General features: G+C 37.7%; 2 protein-coding genes across 2 annotated transcripts in view; one reads left to right on the forward strand and one right to left on the reverse strand.

Annotated features, from left to right (window-relative positions):
* Positions 1-5,621, reverse strand: part of LOC140168491 (uncharacterized) — a 63,238-nt gene extending 57,617 nt beyond the window's left edge. Inside the window, exon 1 of the mRNA XM_072191892.1 lies at positions 5,425-5,621. Coding sequence (XP_072047993.1) covers positions 5,425-5,549 — 125 coding nt within the window. The 5' untranslated portion in view covers positions 5,550-5,621. The remainder of the gene's footprint in view (positions 1-5,424) is intronic.
* Positions 5,622-13,414: 7,793 nt separating this feature from the next.
* Positions 13,415-14,647, forward strand: LOC140167753 (tripartite motif containing 13-like). Its single transcript, XM_072191045.1, has one exon. The coding sequence runs from the start codon at positions 13,415-13,417 to the stop codon at positions 14,645-14,647; it is 1,233 nt and encodes a 410-aa protein (XP_072047146.1).
* Positions 14,648-20,815: the final 6,168 nt, after the last annotated feature.

Genomic DNA, 20,815 nt, shown 5'->3' on the forward strand with positions numbered 1-20,815 from the left:
ACTTACTTTATGTTATTTATTAAAACCATATTTATACAGGGCTACCTTTCAGATAAATCTGCTATTACAGGGGCTCTGTGTCATAAAAACAATAACAATTTGTAGAATTATACATAAGCCCTATATATGTAAGAATTTTTTAAAAACATAAAAATGCATTTTAACATCAAAAAATCATACATCAAATATATTAAAATTCATTAAAAGTATTTACATTTCTTTGTTTTATACAATTTACGTAACACTTGTAGAAATATATATTAAATTAAGAACACAGACAAAATACATCATTCATTAAAAGACATAAAAGTTAAAACATTTGGTTCATTATTTACATTTCTCATTAAAACGAACAGAAAACTTTTCCTGATTAATAATATTTTACGATCGTACGTCAAGAGGCATATGGCACTTTTGCGTGTCTGTTTACGGTACCCTACCATTGATTGGACCCACACCATACCCGGCGCTTTCGCGTAAGTCATTCATTACATAATGGGTTGAAGGAGTCACATATTATACAATCACGCGGCCGCATGGCCCGGAGACTTGTCAAGCAATCGATCCGGTACGGGTATGTTCTGGGACGAATATATGCGTGCTACTGCCTAGTCACCGTAGGCTACCATTGCATTGATTGAACCCATGTCACGCCTGGCGCTTTCGCGTACTAGTGGCAGCTAATACTCGCGGTGAAGAAAGGTGGTGAAAGTCGGCACAGCATTATCGCAAAGCTGCTGCAGGCATTTGTTTTGCTTTGCGCATTTGTCTTTGAGAAATTTGCTAATTTGTTTTTCCATTAGTGTCATGTCAAAGAAGATCAATTCGCAACATAAAGATGGGATAAAATTATAAATTATAAGCCATCATATTTTTGGCCATATCAATATTAGGCCCTATAAATTTTATACTTTATAGGCCATAAATAATTGAATACTAAATTATATAGCCTATTATAAAGTACTAATAAGGTAACATAATTCTAATAACAATAATATAATAATAATTAATATAATAATAATAATAAATAATAATAATAATAATAATAATAATAATAATAATAATAATAATAATAACTAGGCGGTTACCCGTATTTGGCGGTTCTCGGCTGTCGTGATTACCTGGCTGATGGTGACTGTACTCACCACATTTTATGCCCATAGGACAGTTTTTACTAATTTGACCTCACATGACCCCTTGTGACCTCGAAATGACCTTCCAAAATTTGGTTCTAAATATTGACTGTACCCACCACGTTTCATGCCCATACAACAGTTTTTAGTAATTTGACCTTGGATGACCCCAAAATGGCCACCCAAAAATTTGACTCTAAAAGTTGACTGTACCCACCAAGTTTCATGCCCATACGACAGTTTTTACTAATTTGACCTCAGATGACCCCTGGATGACCTCGGGTGATCTTGGCTCACTAACCGAAACAAACTTGTTCTGTCTGAGGTCCAGATGCACCCACCCACCAAGTTTAAGAAACGTCACGACCCTAGTCTCCGAGAAAATAGGAGGAAAACAGTTTTTACTAATTTGACCTCAGATGACCCCTGGGTGACCTTGACCCACTAACCAATACAATTTTGTTCCGTCTTAAGTCAAAATGCACCTACCCACCAAGTTGCTTACCCATATGACAGTTTTACTAATTTGACCCCTAGATGACCTCTGGTGACCTTGACCCACTAACCAATACAAACTTGTTCTGTCCCGGGTCAAGACGCACCCACCCGTCAAGTTTGAGGAACGTCGACCCCAGTCTCTGAGAAAAACAGTTTTTAATCATTTGACCCCTGGATGACCTTGGGTGACCTTGACCCACTAACCAATACAAACTTGTTCTGTGTGGGGTCAAGCTGCACCCACCCACCAAGTTTGAGGAACGTGCGACCCCTAATCTCCGAGAAAATAGGCGGACAGACACACAGATAGACAGATAGACGGATAGACAGATAGACAGATAGACGATGCGTATTATTATATAGATAATAATAATAATAATAATAATAATATAATAAAAATAATTAATAGGCTTAAAATAAAATAAAATAGAAATGAAATAAAATAAAATAGGCCTAAGTACATGTAAAACAAAATAACAAATCAAAAACATAATGAATACCAATCTTTAGTCGAAGCACATTTAATATATCGTAATAATATAGGCCTATTAAATTCAATCGAACCGGAGAGTCCATCAACATACTATTTGCTTTTGTACACGCTGGACCCAGAACCGGTAGGGGAGATTGGGGTTAGTTGGAACGCGGGGTAAGTTGAAACATTGTATTTTTTTCTGACACAAAAAATTGATTTGGTAAAATACTGGCACCTAGTAATAGGTATTAGTAAGGGTCATCCACCAAATTAGCAACAGCACTGATGCCCCCACCAGTGTTGGCTTGGGAAAGGAATATCTGTTTTTTGACTTACTGACTAATTGTTATACCCCTCAGAAAAGATGCGTTATCTCCATGTTGTTTGAAGATTCAGGGGATTATTTTTTGAGTATCATAAGCACTAGTAGTAAGTCCCAGAATAATGTTAAATAAAAGTTTTATTGTATTTCTTATTTTGTGTAATGAACTTTGAAATGTAAAAATAGGCATCGGGGTTAGTTGAAACTTTTGAGGTGGGGTTAGTTGACACGTGAAAATCGCATAGAAAAATATGGTTAAAAATTTGACTTTTTAAAAATTTGTAACATGTTTACCATTTCTTCAATATTGCTTTAATATGGTTAAAAAGCAATAATACAAGGAAAAAGTGCACACAGAAAGTACATTTTATAATATTTTAGGCTTCTCATATTTTGGTCCATGGTGACACTCGTCACCTTGTGTCCAAAGTATTGATGCGCACTCCCACATATTTATTTATTCATTTTTTCACACTGATTGTATGTTAAAGGGTGCCTTCAAGGGAAGTATAACCCTAACAACACAATAATAATTATTTTGAAATTTTTACAAGCCGTGTTTCAACTAACCCCACCCTATGTTTCAACTTACCCCAGGGGTGGGGTTAGTTGAAACACTTTTTTTCAAATTTTGAAATTGAATTATATGAATAATCATAAGCAGGTCCAATAAAGTTTAAGGCTGTATTTGTAGCATGTATACGTATATATGTTTATACTGATATGGTTAGTGTTTCTTGAAAGTAATCGGTTTGTGTTAAAAAGACGATTTTGTGAAAAATGTTTCAACTAACCCCAATCTCCCCTACTGCAAACACAGACAATCAACACTCAAAAGTCAACCAATACTATACACATACAACACCCCACTGTACCGCCGGGAGTTGAAGCGATCGATCGTGCATCATCAATCAACAGCAGCACATTACCAGCGGTTTAAAAAAGGGGCGAAAGTGCACAGGTGCGAAATTGAAAGGGGGCGAAAGTGCACGGGTCCGAAATTGAAAGGGTGCGAACCGTCCTGTTTCCAGTAAGTCTTATCAGAGAAAATGGCCCAATGTTCCGACAGTAATTTCGTCATAACTTCACTTAGCAATAGAGTAGAAGATTGGTTTTGGTGTCAAATTGTTTCTGAGAAGTTCTCTCTTCCAATAAACAATAATTCATGTTAATAGAATTAATTTGAAATGTTTATGCCTGTCCCTACCTTAAGGTTAAGCTTCTTTTCAAAACTTGGTTTTAGCTTGTTAAAAAACGTACCATAAAAATCGTTTTTAACTTGCTTTTATAGTTTAAAGCTTGACTCCTTATATGAAACTTTTAGTTTAAATTAAGCTTTTTAGAATATTAAGGGGGTACTACACCCCTGGTCAATGTTGTGCCTATTTCTGCATTTTTCTCAAAAATTAAAGTGCATTGGTGACAAGTAAGGTATATTATAGGGGCAAGGACTACAACTGCTACACTGGAAATTTTATTTCAGCACAGACAACAGTTGTGGAGTTACAGTCAAAAATGAGGGAAACCCAATATTTGATCAATAAATCAATAACTACTTGCCTTGAGTTGCTGAATTTTCAGTGCAGTAGTTGTAGTCCTTGCCCGTATAATATACATATCTTACTTGTCACCAATGCGCTATAATTTTTGAGAAAAATGCAAAAATAGGCAAAAAATTGGCCAGGGGTGTAGTACCCCCTTAAACCTTGATGAAATAGTAATATTTGAGCCCTATATACATGTAGCGCGGGTGGTCTATAAGGTCATGTGTCATATGGTGGGGCACATTTGCGTTACAAGCACTAATTTTGATCATTTGTCTTCCTTTTCACTAAAATTGATACATATCTAAAACTATACATCTCACACCAGCAAAACTATACATTTTTGGAAAGCTTATGCTCCAAGGAATCCAACTATGCAAAATTGAAGTTGGTATACAGGGTGCGTAAGAAAATATATAGGGTGATATCATGAAAAAATTGAATTTCACTAGTAAATTGATTATTTATTGCATTTGCTACTGATATGGAATACCTCAAATGAAATCTAATTTTGTGACAGGCCACACCATGAGCTTTAATAAAATGTATACTTTTGCTATGTTATGATTGACCAAAGTGGTGATACAGGGTGCGAAAATATATGTAACTTCATGCACCAAATGTTGATTACATTTTGGAAAATATTTTCTTTAGAGTGTATCCTACATTTATTTTAACTGCATATTTAGATTCCTGGGGTAAAAAGCTTTCCAAAAATGTATACTTTTCCTATCTTAATGTGTATAATTCTGGAGATACAACAATTGAAAGCCAAAACGCATGTTTTGACTGAAAATTTTGGCATTTGTGTGCAAGTGAATAGGAAAAATTTGTGGTTCTTGTGACTTGCAGTTCTCAGTGAATACTTGTAAACACGATTAGATATAATTAATAGCTGAATATGAATAATGAATAAACAAGCTTTCATTTGAGGTATAATTTGCATGTATAGCACACAATTTGATAATGATATAATTAAAATTCAAAATGATGTCATGTCTTCAAAGCATTTGTCATAGAGATTGTACATACTCCTCTACCACTTATCCTCTACCACTTATCCACCAGGTTTACATTCGTTAACATTTTAATATTTTTCACTAATTAAACAAATTTGAATTCCAAATTGTGAAACATATTTGAAAATTAGAATAATCAAGCTGTATAATGAGCCCAAACTTGATGCAATTGGACCAAGAATAGCTTTGTGACAACAAGTTAAATCTGAAAGGGGAGAGAAAAATGTAACACCACCAGGTATTTTGTGGTCTCACCATAAGACACATGACCATAAAAGACAGGATCGCCTAGTCCGAGGTGCTCTGACGATAACACTCCGATCGCCAGGCAATGTACGTTTGTAGGGACAACGAAAACGCTACGTGAACGAGCTAAGGATCGCCATGATATTTTTTTATAAGCTTTCTCACATGCTCAGCTCACGTCACTTACTTGTAAACGTGGTGTCTCCCATCATCCGGGCGTTCTCCATGCTTAAATACAGCAAACCCCAATGCATCAAATCTTTCTATAACCTTGGGTATTTTATTATGGCCTTTGGAACTTTGATCTTCCATTTTACGGTCAATAAAGTAGTGAAAATTATCTTTCAAATGCGATTGAATTTACACGTAATTTCATGTTTTGAAACCGACCGCTGCTGTGTCATTCAGTGTCAAAGGTCAACTTGTTAGAGCGCCCTCAACTATGTGTTTTTTATTATTAAAAAATAAAAATTCCTATACTTTTTGTTTAAATGTTGGTTATTAACAACATCTGTAATTTTTTGAACAAATCTTCTTGAAATACTCTCAAGGCCGTATTTACTGGTGCAAATAAAATAATATGGTTTTCACAAAGACTTTTAATAATTGTTTCCTTATTATTCATATTTTCAAATATAGAAACACTCAACCCCGGTACAAACAAAAAACATTCGATCACTGACGATCAGCTGATTTTGTAGCAGAAAGTAAATTTATGTGTGGTGTTTGGGAAATCAAAAGGTATGATTAAATTGGTAGTGATTATCTAGGTAATCATGTACAATTTGCTAAGTAAAAGTAAGCCCTGTTCTGGCCTTTTAGTCCATATTCATGCATTTTTTTTGTCTTGTAGTAATTTGTAAACGTCGAGTCGTACTCGTATCTCTTCTCTTCTTCTTCTCTTCTTCGTTATACTGCTTAACTTCCCAGCGAAGAGATAACACAAGCAGGGATGTGGTGTGCGCAGTTTGTTTAGTCCTTCAGATGACTGTCCTGCTCACGCAGGTAGTCTATGGTGACAGTTTTAAATTGATCTGGGTTGGATATTGAGGAGATGGTATCAGGGAGATTGTTCCAATCCCTTATTGTTCGGTTTATGAACGATTATTTGTGGCAATCAATCCTAGCGTGTTGCTCAATATAATTATTGGTTCCAGATCTCCGTGTTTGCCTTTGGGCTGGCGCCAGGTAGTTTTGCACCGGTATAGCGAGGTGCCCCCTATGGCTTTATGTAGAATTCCAAGTCTGTTTGCTTTCCTTCTAGTGGACAAGTTGTCCCATTTCAGCTCCCGTGATGAGTCCTTGAACACTGCCTTCCAGTCGTAATTTTGTAGACCATTCTGGCCGCCCTTCTTTGTACTTTTCCTACTTTTTTAGTAAGATCTTGTGTGTATGGGTCCCACACAGCCGAGCAGTACTCGACTGTGGGGCGTACCAGGTCTTGTAGGCTGAAGACTTGATCTCCTTGGTGCAGGAACCCAGATTACGACGAACAAAACCTACAGTTTTGTTTGCTGTTGAAGTGATTCTGTTTATATGTGTATTCCATTTGAGATCATCCTGTATGTCCACCCCTAGATAGGTATGAGTTCTTGTTTCCTGAAGTGTGATATTACCCAATTTGTATTTGGTTATGAGGGGTGATCTAGAGGCTGGGATCCGGAGAACAAAGCACTTCTCGGCATTGAATTTCATTTGCCAGTGCTTTTCCCACAAGGACAGAGACTCAAGGTCTTTTTGGAGCAATGCAGCATCCTGAGCAGATGAGATATTTTTATAGATGACACAATCATCTGCAAATAATCTCACAGTTGAATGGAGATTATTAGGAAGATCATTAATATAGGCTAAAAATAATAAGGGTCCTAAAACTGTACCTTGCGGTACTCGGATTCCACACTAGACCATTGAGAGTGTTCACCTCCAACCACCACACGCTGTTTCCTCCCTTTCAGGAAGGCTTCAATCCATCCATTGACTTTACCACCTACACCGCACTGTTTAAGCTTGAGCAATAATCTGTTATGGGGCACGACGTCAACGCCTTCGAGAAGTCCATTATCACACAGTCTGTTTGGATGTTTTTATTACGTGAGGTGGTAAAGTCATGGACAGTCTGAATGAGCTGGGTGTCACAGGAGTGGGCTACCCTGAAACCATGCTGTTGTGTTGTTAATATGTTGTTTGCATCAAAATACCTCATTATGTGAGAATGAACCACATGTTCTAGTATTTTGCATGACACAGATGTTAAGGATACTGGCCTGTAATTACTGGCTTTGGTGCGTTCACCCTTCTTATAGATTGGAGAAATATTTGCTGTTTTCCAATCTAGAGGCAGCTGACCTGTGTTTAACGATTGTTGATATATAAAGGATAATATGGGTGCTAACTCAGGGGCCAGTTCTTTAAGGATACGTGGCGGGATATCATCAGGGCCGGTGGCCTTATTAGGGTTCAGATTTTCGAGCAGCTTTTGTATGCCCGGCACAGAAATCTGGATGTCACCAATGGGGGGCAATTTACATGGTGTCATATCTGGAATTGACTCCATATCCTCTGTCGTGAAGACAGACTTGAACTGGTTATTCAACAGTTCTGCTTTCTTGGTGTTATCTGATATCAGAATGCCACGATCCTTAAGAGCGGGTATACCTGTTGTGTCCTTCTTAAGCTTTTTTATGCAGGACCAGAATTGTTTCATAGACTCCATACAGACTTCCTTAACTTACCTTCTATGGGCAGCTCTTGTCAGCCTGTTTGTGTCCTTTCTTTGTTCCCTAAATTGCTCCCAGTCACTTTCGCTCCCAGTTTTGCGGGCTGTATTATAGGCCCTCTGCTTACGCTTTTGGAGCCTTTTGACTTTACTGTTTATCCATGGGTGTTTGTTGTTACTACTTATCATTTTGGATGGAATGAACTTGTCCATGGTATTCAGTAATTTGGTTTTAAAAACTGTCCAATTGCTTTCAACATCAGCGCATGTATTCAAAACAAACTCATTTCCAAAATTTGCAAGTTCTTTTTTCATGTTGACCATGTCTGCCTTTTTGTACAGGAACACTTTACGTGGTTTTGTTTTGTTACTTTTTGGTTTCAGGTTAAGCGTGATCAATGGTATGCCTTCGTGGTCACTCATCCCTGGCATGACTATTGATTTTTCAACCAAGGTGACATTATTTGTAAAAAACAGGTCAAGGATTTTGTTTTTCCTTGTTGGCTCACTAACAACCTGCTCCAGGTTGAAATCATTGGCTAGATCAATAAGGTGTTGGCACAAATTCTTGTCATTGGCCTCTGGGTGTACTGACTGAGTGGGCCATTCAACACCTCCGAGATTAAAATCACCTCCAAGCCAGATATTTCCCTTGTCTGAGTTCTTAAGTTTAGACAGTGAGTTCTTTAGTTCTTCTAGATATTTTGGGTCCTTCATGTTTGTGGTGGTTTGTAGAAGGCTCCAATATTTAACGACTTACTACCTACCAATTGTATTTGCACCCATATTATTTCATTAATTAGTATCCAGGTCAGTTCTATGAGCAGTTACCAGGTCATTTTTACTGCTATAAGAACTCCCCGTGCCCCTCTCTATCTTTTCTCACAACTGTATAATTGGCAGGAAAATTTCTGCATTGCCAATTGAAGGGTAAAGCCAAGTTTCTGTTCCAATTACTATGTCAGGGTTGTGTGTGTCAAGACAGGCTGCTAACTCCGCCACCTTGTTCTTTATACTTTGGAAGTTAACAACCATGGCCTTTAAGGTTGGTCTGGAGGACGGTTTTGGATTTTTGTTTTTCTTAACACTACTAGCCCTGTCAGTGTGCATACTCTTCTTCGGCGAAGATGTAGCCACTGGTGGGCTCAGGGGCACTTCATTACTACAACTACTCGTGCTCGTATTACTCAGTGTTGAATAACTATTTGTGAGTTCAATTGACCACTGAGAAAAAAGTGAAGTACTAAAATTAGCTATTCCACAGTTACAACAGGTCCATGATATGCTTGAGGAGCCAAGGATTTCATAATTTAAAGAGTTTATGCCCATACATGAAGTATGGTACCAGCCATCACATTCGTCGCACTGTATGGCCTTCTGTTCCCATGTGCAGGGCTCGTGACAAATAACACAGGGAAATTTGGAACAAGACTCGTCGGCAGGTGGACCGGGATTTATCTCACAATCACCCGCCTGCATCAGCAGGAATAGGCCCAGGTACATCAAAATGGATCTGTTCATTGCTTTGATAAACTTTCTATTACGCCCTGGTATCAGGATTTGGATAGGGAATTTTTCAAAGTTGTATTGAGTTAGTTCATGCATGTTTGGTTTCAAGCCCACTCCTATGAGTAAATCAAAGAATAAGTTACTCCAGTATGCATACTTAATGGTGTGGTTTACAGAATCATTCATATGAACATTTGCATTAAATGATGTATACAATTTAACACATGGGTAGTATGAGTTTATCACTGGCATGACTGGGTTACTGTATAGAGAAGATGTTTCAACAGTAATGAAATCCTCGTTCACAATCTCATTCTACATGTAAAGCTCAGGCTAAAATTACACTGGTCTGGGGTTATTAAAGCAAATGAGCTTATGTCATGAGCTTTCTTCTGAAACACCAAAATCTCAATGGGTTAAACCGTAAAATGTACGGGGTGTGTTTGTGTGTGTGAAGGGTTGAAGCTGTCAATCAGGTCACTTCAGTGAGGCCCAGTCTGCTGTAGTTATATACCGTACTCCTTCATTTTTTTCTTTTAGTTTTACAGTCAGGTCGACTAAACCAGGGAGGAGTATGGTACCGAACTATTATACCGAATAGGGTAATTAATAGACGGTGCTTAATAATAACATTTTGGCGATCTTTTCTTTTAGACCACCCGAGCTATATAGGGTTAAAACGGCGATCCTGACTTTTAGACCACCCTCGCTATATAGGGCTCAAATATTACTATTTCATCAAGGTTTAATATTCTAACAAGCTTAAACTAAAAGTTTCATCTAAGGAGTCAAGCTTTAAACTATTAAGCAACAATATCCAACAAGCTAAAAACTATTTTTTTACCCGTTTTTTAACAAGCTAAAACCAATTTTTGAAAAGAAGCTTTAGGGCCATTCTTCAGAAAATGAAACTAATTTGAAAAAAATCAAATTGTAGGTATCATTTATTTTTAAACTTTTTTGTGACAAGTACAGTTCAAAGTTTTAAGAACTGTAATTTTCATGACAAATTAATCGCCGAACACCCTAATTTGCATAAATTAACATAATTGTTAGTTTTGGGTCTAAAAGTAAGGTTTTTGGGCCATTTTAACACTTACTGCAGTTTTAACTTTTTATAATTGTGGTTTTTTAATTTCCTGAAAAATATGCAGTTATGACGCCACTAAAACAAATCAGAACTGCTGAAAATTTTTTCAAACCACGACTATCCCGTAATTAACGAAACAAATTAATTGGTTTTGTATGTCACACACGTGACCAAAAACATGCAATTGTTTTTACCATCAGAAAAGATTTTATTAACTGAACTTCATATTTTATGTCAAAAGGTAGACTGATTATACCCTCCATTCCAGCTTCCTAAATGGAAATTTTTCTTCTTAGTTTTTACGTAATTCATGATATTTAACAAGTCACACACGTGACCGAGGTCACGTGTGTGACAAGTTTGGTAACGTGTGTGACGTACAAACTCCGCCATGGAATTAAATTAAGAGCACCCTATGATGTTGAATTTAGGTATCAATGTATAGCTATGGGTCTCCTCTATCCACTGACACCAAAATAGGTACCAACATTCTTGATACCTTGCTGCTATGGTATCATTTTGTGGTTGTGTCCTCGCAAATCTGATAAAACCTTGATTGTACACAGAAATAGGCTAAAATGGACTTTATGGAAGAAAAAAATCTAAACATGTAATTTTTACCTGATTTGTAGTTGCCATATAAAAGTAAATCACAAAATGAACCTAAACACAAAGTTTTAGCTCAACATCACCTGAAATATTCTTAAAAGAGCAAAAACTGACCCATGTTTTACCCCTACCCCTAAGAATATGGATTTCTGTGTCACCATCCGGTTATTTCAGTTTTAATGGAAGCTTTGTATGAAGTGATTGTTGACATCACACCACTGGTTTTTCCTAAACAATACATTTAGTTGGTTATAGGGCATATAATAAATAAATTTGGAAACAAATTTGCTTTTATAAAATACTTTAATTGTTCACCTAAAGTTTGGTAACGTGTGTGACATTCAGACTAACAAAACCAAATGTCACACACGCTACCAAACACTTAGTATCAAACCCTCAATTAACACAGCTAGGCATGAATGTTTCTTGTCAATGTTGGTGTCATTGTAATTGCAAGATATCAATGCTTTACTACATTGGGTATGTCTATGTAGGTCCTTTAACATTCACAGAAATTTAGAAATGAATTTTAAAAACCAAAAACTTGCATCCGTCTGATGTCACACACGTGACCGACCCTTTGTTGACCCTTGACACGAAAATAACACAACGTAAAAAAAATATTAAAATATTTTTGAAAAGTATAGACATTAGTGTTACTATCATGCAAAAGATATAGTGTTATCTGTTTTATTTATAAAGCAGGCACAGGAGCATTAGTGTGAAATACCCCTAGTTATGTCACACACGTGACCGAAGAATGGCCCTTTAACATCAATGTTTTCATTGTAAAAACCATCTAAACAATCTTTAAAAATACAGTGACCTACCTAATATTACTAATCTATGTTTCCGATGATATCCAAGAAGCTAAAATATTGTGAAAGAGGACAAGTCTTTGAGAAATGAGGAAATTACGGGGTAAAATACATCACGTTTTTTGAGAAATTCGCCATCTTGAATAAATGCAGAATTGCGTCATGCAGTAAAACGATGTCAAACGCGCTTGAAAATGCATGATACGCGAGCGTAAATTACCGTCAAAATGAGCGTACATCAAGCGCTTGTGCTACGCGAAAACTTCGGTGCTGGCATCTCCGGTTTTGTAACCAGCTCTTTTACGTCAAAATAGCTATAAAACGTGAATTTTGAACAAAATAAAGCTTGTTTGATGGAATAAAAGGTATGTTTGTACAGTTAAAACATGTTTAACCTTGTTGCGAAAGTTTAATATGATAAATTTGCAATTTGTACCTTATATAGCGCGGGTGGTCTAAAAGTCAGGATCGCCGTTAAAACTATGAATTTATCAAATTAAACTTTCGCATCAAGGTTTAAAATGTTTTTAGCTATACAAACATACCTTTTATTTCGTGGAACAAGCTTTATTTTGTTCCAAAATCCATGTTTTTATCGCTATTTTGGACGTAAAAGAGCTGGTTGCAAAACCGGTGATGCCATCTCCGAAACACAAGCGCGTGATGTACGCTCGTTTTGACGGTAATTTACGCTAGCGTATCATGTATTTTCAAGCGCGTTTGACAGTTTTTTACTGCCTGACGCAATTCTGCATAATATTCAAGATGGCGAATTTCTCTTAAAACGTAACATATTTTGCTGGGAACATTCTTCCATTTCACGAATTCTTTGCCACTTTTCACTCATCTGATCATCTTTTCATGTGACGAAAGTGATGCTGATATTATGAAGGTATGTTTTTTGCTTTTCCGATTATTTTTTAATCGTTTTTTGAGACAAAAACTTCCTAGCAGAATAGCTGTTTTCACTTGTTTCAAAAAAAATATTTTAACCTTGTTTTTTTACCCCATAATTTCCCTCATTATTCGAAGCCCTGTCCTCCTTCCAATACATTAAACCTTGACTTCAAAGTGTTTGGCAACTGTTTAACCTTGATGCAAAAGTAAACCTTGATGTAAAAGTAATAATTTAGTCCCTATATAGCGAGGGTGGTCTAAAGGAAAAGATCGCCAACATGTTACTCCTAGCTTGCTGACATACATAAGACAAGTTATTGGTAGAGTTTAAACCTATACACATTTTACACACAACTAAAATTGCTTTCGACACAACGACTCTGTGTCTTTTTCAAACTGATGGTGATTGAGTTATTGATCTGGGATGATAAGACAAGTTGTTGTTGATATTGGCACTATAATTTTCTTCTTTTTTTTTCAGATCTTACATAAATTTGATCGGATCATCAGATAAATTTATACATGAATTAACTTTAAAATGGCAAGCCAGTCACCAGAATCCTTCAGTTTCTTCCCATCAGAGGTGATACCACAGTTGATGTGTTCATTTTGCTTTGAAGAATTTAAAGAACCAAAAGACTTGGAATGTGGTCACACCTATTGCTTAGAATGTCTAGAAGACTACATCAAAAACATATCTTCTGAAAATGATCTCACTAAAAAGCTGATCACATGCCCGGAGTGTAAAACAAAAACAAAGAAGCCTGAAAGCCTAACGGAGCTGAAAACTAATCTTGCTTTAAGAAATGTGCTCGAAAAGGTGGTGCAACAAAGGCAGAAACAGAAGAGCATGCCAATGTGTTTTGATCATGAGGAAAAGCAGATGTTTTACTGCGAAACTTGTGAGAAAATGATATGCCACTCCTGCACTCTGGTGGATCACCCGCACCCTTCACACAAATGGAAGAAGTTGGTTGATACATACAAAGAGCAGAAGAAAAGTCTAGGAGTTACTATCAAGGAAATGAAAGAAACATCAAGGAAGTATCTTGATTTCATTCGTAACAGCAAATATATTCTGATAGAAATCAATCAAGTGTCGGAGAGGGTTGAAACAAACATCTGCAAGCACTTTGAAGAACTGTCTCTAACTTTACAATCAAATAGAGACAAATTATTGGAAGAAGTTCACATGTTCAGAGATGATTGGACTCAGGAAATGGAAAAAGAGCTCGCAAATGCTACAAAGATCATCATGCAGATCAACAATGAACGACAACTCATCAAAGACGCAGAAGTGCAGGGGAATCCCATTGAATATGTACAGCAATTTACAATGATGAAAGACTCTCTCAAGGATCTGTGCGACATCAGACCACGACAGATCACGCAAGACTTCACCTTGCTGCATTATCTTCCAAAGCATAGCAACATCAGTATGGGGTACCTGGTTATAGCAAGCAAAGTAGCGCTTGAGTTCTACGGAGAATTTGGCATGGGATTGATGTGGGGACTTGGTGATGTTGGTGGGATTACATCAAGCCCTGATGGCCTCATTGCTATCACCGAAAGCAAATCAGGAAAGGTGAGTGTTTGGGAGATGCATCATGGCCAGTATAATCTTAAATACTACATCGGATCGCACCTGACGCCGCTTCTCCAGACTATCTTTAGTACCCAGTTGGGTTCCTTCTTCAAGCAGCAATCCACAAGTTGTCCAACAGACATTGCACTGACGGCAGATGGTAAATTTCTAGTGGCAGACAGGTGATTGTTCTCAAGACAGGTGCTCATGAAACCTTCAGCAGTGATCCTTTGGCAAAACCGCCTTCGCATGTTGAATGTCTAGCCATAGATGATCAGGGTAGAGTGTACATCTGTGAGTCCTCATTGATAGGGATCTACGAGAAGGCACTACATGAAGAGGGTTACAAGAGAATGTTTCTGAAGACACTTGTTGTTCAAGCCAAGCCTCTGAAGCTTAGCACTGATGGCAAACTGATGGCTATCATGATCCAGGAGGCTGATGAAGACTTCAACCATACACCTTTGAAGACTGTGATGGAGAAACAGCAGATCCCTTTCATCATGCTGGATGAAGACAGCCTTCGAGGTGAAAATACCAAAGTGATCATTGTGTATGATCTCGATGTCTGGAAGTTATTGATCATCTTTGAAGTGAGTGCAGATGCAAACAGCATTTGCTATGATAAGCGTACAGGTTCCCTCTTTGTGACCACCGATTCGGGGTGTATAGATCAGTATAGTATTACATCAGGACAGTTCATGGGTCATCTAATGACAGGTTTGGTGATGAAGCCAAAGGGACTTACTCTTACAGAGGGAGGTAGTTTGCTTGCTGTAGCTAATACAGCAACTGTCAAGCTATTTCGTATCAAGCGACTCTAATCTGTAGCGGAACTTTCAATTTGGACCAAAAAAGTTGTTTTTTACAAACATTTGAGCCAGCCCACCATACATCGTTTTGTAAATATAGCTTTTAAGTACATTTGGGCCATTCCAGTTGAAATCCATACACCCCCTATGGAAGACATGACCTTAATCTCCCACAATAGGAGGTGTAGATTTCAAATGGAGCCACCCATTCAGGTAATTTTGAAATTCACACTCTCTGCATGTGTAAAAGATAGAGGTCATGTCTTCCAGGGATGTATGAATTTCAAGTGGAATAGCCCAATGCTACTCTAGATAATCACTTCAAAATGCTATCTAATTATGTAGATAATTATTATTGCAAAATGCTAATGTGGGTAGCATGTCACTGTGTTCTAGGGTGCCAGTCTGTTCTGTATTAAATGGCAGCACCAGAGCCCGGGGGGGGGGGGGGGCATTGTGAATTGAAAATTTCTTGCTATGATGGGGAGGGAGGTAAAGACACAAATTTGTGAGGCTACTTCATCTCATAGCACGGTACACAGGGACATGCTATGTACAGTAGATAGCATGGTGCCATGATACTCTCTTGGTTGGTTGTTCCATCTATTGCACCCATTTCTCACATCTGTCAAAGAGGACACCTCACAAAATTCCTATTGGTTTGTACAGGGCCTTTCATTTGCAGTTTGTTTGTTTGTTTGTTTACCCAGGTTGGTCCGTGAGGAACACATGCTAATCCATGGAAAACCATGGACCGTTCCAAGCTCATACAAATGCACAAGCCTGGATAGCCAGTGTAGGCTAATATATGCATGTTGGCCTAGATAGCTTTGATAAACAAAGCAAGAAATGGAAGAAAATAGCTAGGAAAAAGAGAGAAGGCCACTCCCAAACACAATTGTACAATTTTACTCTTAGCCCTTACTTCGTGAGAAAGGAAACTGGAATTCCATGCAGTTCAACTAAAACCACGGTACAATGCTATCTACTGTAGATAGCATATCTTATGTAGATTGCCATGCTATCTTCAGCATATCGTTGTACCATGCTATCTACCGTAGATAGTATATCACTGTACAATGCTATCTACTGTAGATAACATATCACTGTACCATGCTATATTATGTAGATTACCACGCTATCTTCATTCAGCATATCACTGTACCATGCTTTCTACTGTAGATAGCATATCACTGTACCATGCTTTCTACTGTAGATAGTATATCACTGTACCATGCTCTCTATACAGTGGTTCGCTTCAAGTTTGGTAGTGACATCAATACTGTTTTGCGGTTGCTCCGCAAGCATCCCGACAAACTGCACTTGTACACGTGCGAGTACACTCTGCGGAATTAACTTTACACACATGATCAATATTGCGGCAAGCACAAAACACACATGTCACTACCAAACTTGAGGTGAGCAAAATTGTAGTACAGGCTGTATCAAAATGATTGGTACCCATCGGTTTCCAGTGATATAATATAAGCTGATATAGACATGACTGCCACATCAATACAACATAGGATCCACATATTTTGTTGATAAGTGTTATAAACAGTCATATAACTATTAACTATGGTCATTTCAAAATTGCGTTCAGAAGAAGCAGGCTTTTAAATAACCATCAAAACTGATGGGTACCAATAAGAGCAATAATTTTGATACAGCCTCTATTCGCAATTTTGATATGCCATAGGCTTTGTGTTGTGATCATTTCGATGAGTGGGTCGTAACAAAGAAAGTGTGATCCAGTTGACCTAGCAACGGTCATATTCTAACGTGCACTACGACAGCGAATATAGCATATCTGTACCATGCTTTTGAGGTTCTGGCGGGGCTTCCTCTTTATAGTGCTCAGCACTATGTCGAGTCGTGTGATTTCGGTGTTAAAAGCAAACTTTCACTTGATTTTGTCTCTTGTGGGGGTAAATAATGGGAAAAAAGATGTTTTCATTTTTTTATTTCAGAGGAAGTGGTAAAATCCAAAGGCCGCCTAAAATCCTATAAAACTGACTGACATATGCAAAAAAAGCTATATATCACTCTCAAAATATGCTAAAATGTAAATTTCAAACACTGGAACTATGTAGGCTTGTGTCAGACACTCAAAAAAAGATTTAATATTTCGGGTAAGTGGTAAAATCCAAGATGGCCATAAAATTCTATAAAACTGACTGACACATGCAAAAAAAGCTATATATCTCTCTCAAAATATGCTAAAAATGTAAATTTCAAACACTGGAACTATGTAGCCTTGTGTCAGACACTCAAAGAAAGATTCGGGGTAAGTGGTAAAATCCAAGATGGCCGCCAAAATCCTATAAAACTGACTGACACATGCAAAAAAAAAGCTATATATCGCTCTCAAAATATGCTAAAACGTAAATTTCAAACACTGGAACGACTAGCCTTGTGTTAGACACTCAAAGAAAGATTTAATATTTCAGGGTAAGTGGTAAAATCCAAGATGGCCACCAAAATCTTGTAAAACTGACTGACACTTGCAAAAAAAGCCATATACCTCTCTCAAAGTATGCTCAAAATCTAAATTTCAAACACTGGAACTAGCATTGTGTCATGCACTCAAAGATAACTTTAATATTCTAGAATTATGATTATTATTCAATATGGCGACCAATATGGCTGCTTATATACCGGTACTGCTTAAATGTATATAAATGCATGAGTTTGTTTTTATGATCACGTTTCCAAGTGATTATGTCTTTAAACCAAAAGCACAATGTTTTACATGACCAGACCCTTGCCAGGTCCAAGATGGACGACATATCAGATACAGTACCTACTCATGGCACTAGTGCATGGTTATACACCACTAATAGGCCTGGGCGACTGGGCGATGCATGGAAATGATGAACTATTTGTTTGCGTGGCATCTGAAAAGACTGTTTAAAATCACTGTAATTGACCAAGTTATATTGCCAAAAAAGTACATTTTGGGTTTTGATGCTTCGAAATGGTATATTTTTCTCATTATATGACACCTTTTAGCATAGATCGCTCTATCTAATTAATTGCATCTTTCAGCTTCGAGGGCGCAATGCCATTTTGTTTGTGGTACAAGAAAAGTCTCATTTCAACCTATGTTGAGTTTTTGATCATTTTTGATCATTAAATCATCTAGTTTCACCTGATATTGGTGGCATTTAACTATATTAAAGCAGGTGAGAGTTCTAAATTTGAGAAAATTTCACCCAAAATCAGCCATTTTGCCATTGACAACAGTGTAATGGGTTTAGGGGTTTAGACTGCGTTATCCTAGATTCGCGTCCCTTATCGGGGGTTAGAGCTCCTTATTTGGGGTTTAGACTGCATTATCCTAGATCCACGTTCCTGATCTGGGGTTAGGGCACATTATCTGGGGTTTAGACTGCATTATCCTAGATTCAGGTCCCTTATCTGGGGTTAGGGCACCTTATCTTGGTTTAGATGCCTTATCTGGGATTTAGACTGCCTTATATGGGGTTTGTGTTTCTTATCTAGGGTTAAGGTGTCGTATATTTGGGTTTTTTATACTGCCTTATCTGGAGCTTACGTCCGTTATCTGGGGTTTAGATGCCATATCTGGGGTCTAGACTGTGTTATCCCCAGTTAACATCCCTTATCAGTGGTTAAGGCAGCTTATTTGGGGTTTAGACTGGATTATCCTATATTTACATCTCTTATCTGGGGTTAAGGTGTCTTATCTGGAGTTTAGACTGCCTTATCTGGGGTTTACGTCCCTTATTAGGGGTTAAGGCGCCTTATCTGGATTTAGATGCCTAAAGAATGGATCTGGGATTTAGACTGCCTTATGTATTATGGTTTACATCCCTTTTTGGGGGTTTTACATCCCTTATGGTTTACATCCCTTATTTGGAGCCTTATGGGGTTTAAATGCCTTATCTGGGATTTAGACTATGTTATCCTAGGTTTACGTCCCTCATCTGAAGTAAAGGCGCCTTATCTGGGATTTAGATGCCTTATGTGGGATTTAGATGCCTTATCTGGTGTTTACGTTCCTTATCTGGTGTTAAGGTGCCTTATCTGGGGTTTAAACTGCCTTATCTGGGGTTTACGTCTCTTATCTGGGGTTTACGTCTCTTATCTGGGGTTAAGGCACCCTATCTGGGGTTTAGGTGCCTTATCTGGGGTTTACGACCCTTATCGGGGTTAACGATCCTTATCTAGAGTTAAGGCACCTTACGTGGGGTTTAGATGCCTTATCTGTGATGTATGTTCCTTATTTAGGGTTAAGGCAACTTATTTGGGGTTTGGACTGCTTTATCTGGAATCTATGTCCCTTAATCTGGGGTTACGGCGCCTTATCTGGGGTTTAGATACCTTATCTGGGGTTTAGACTGTGTTATGCTACGGTTAAGGTATCTTAGCCGCAGGTAAGGATGTGTTTTTCCTATGCTGTGACAATTTAGCACAGACTTGTAGACTAAATTTCAGGTTATGCATTCTAATTTTTGGAAAACACATTTTCTTTACATCTTTTATAACCAATTAAAGATATTATCATAAAATAAAAAAAATATCAGCAAATGCATTGCCTATAGACCACTTGACATGTGACATCATTACCCGGCAGTATGCGCACGCATTATGGCACTTTCCATTGTTCTTTGCCCTGCAGTGTGCGTGCGCATCCTAGTTTGCTCAGGGCATGTGTATTTTAAATCACCCACCACATTTCATATAGTACAAGAAAGCCATTGAACAGTGAAGCGGTTCGTTCGAGCAAATCGAAAGACCAATCTCTCGCCTTTGTTGATAAACATTGATGTCAAGTGGTCTATACTCAATATTTTGAATGCTTCACCTTGTGCAGTCTTTGAATTGTAAAATAAGGATTTTGATTTAGCATGTTTCATTTGGCAAAACAGGTAAGTGCAGAGCAACTCGCCAACACGCCTGAATAAAGTTGGAGAGGAATTCCAGTCCTATATTTATGAGGGCAGATCACTGACCAGATCTAAACAAATCACAAATGCATTGCGTACTGAACTGCTGTTATATTATTTTTCACCCTGATGTGGCAGTGACATTAGCTCGAGATACTCTAGCTAAAATACAGGTTTACATTTACTATCTTACATTATCTTGCTGTATTTCAGCTAGAGCTCCAAACGACAAGCTTCCAGGTTTTTTTGGAGAACAATACTGTTACGTAAGATGAAGAAGAAACCCGCCTCGGAGCCCGCCCTACTCATTATTTCATTGTACTTATTGCAATTTGCCTCCACACATTACGTAATCAACACAAAGCTTTTGTGAGGATTAGTGAGTGGATAAGAAATTGACAGTGGAGGATACGAAGGACACGCCGATTGTTAGTTGTCAATCATGAATTGCCGCAACGTATTAATATTTTACTCCATGGCATTCCGCAAACACCAAGACAAAATTATGCCGTATTTTTCCAAAGATCATCTCATATGAAGTAAGCTGAATGCGATCTGTACTTTTGTAACATTCCGATCGCTTTTGATCACCTATTATATCAAATTACAAGCAAATAGTGCTTATTTAACTC

This window comes from Amphiura filiformis, chromosome 13 (assembly GCF_039555335.1).
Source record: "Amphiura filiformis chromosome 13, Afil_fr2py, whole genome shotgun sequence".
Classification (NCBI taxonomy): Eukaryota; Metazoa; Echinodermata; class Ophiuroidea; order Amphilepidida; family Amphiuridae; genus Amphiura; species Amphiura filiformis.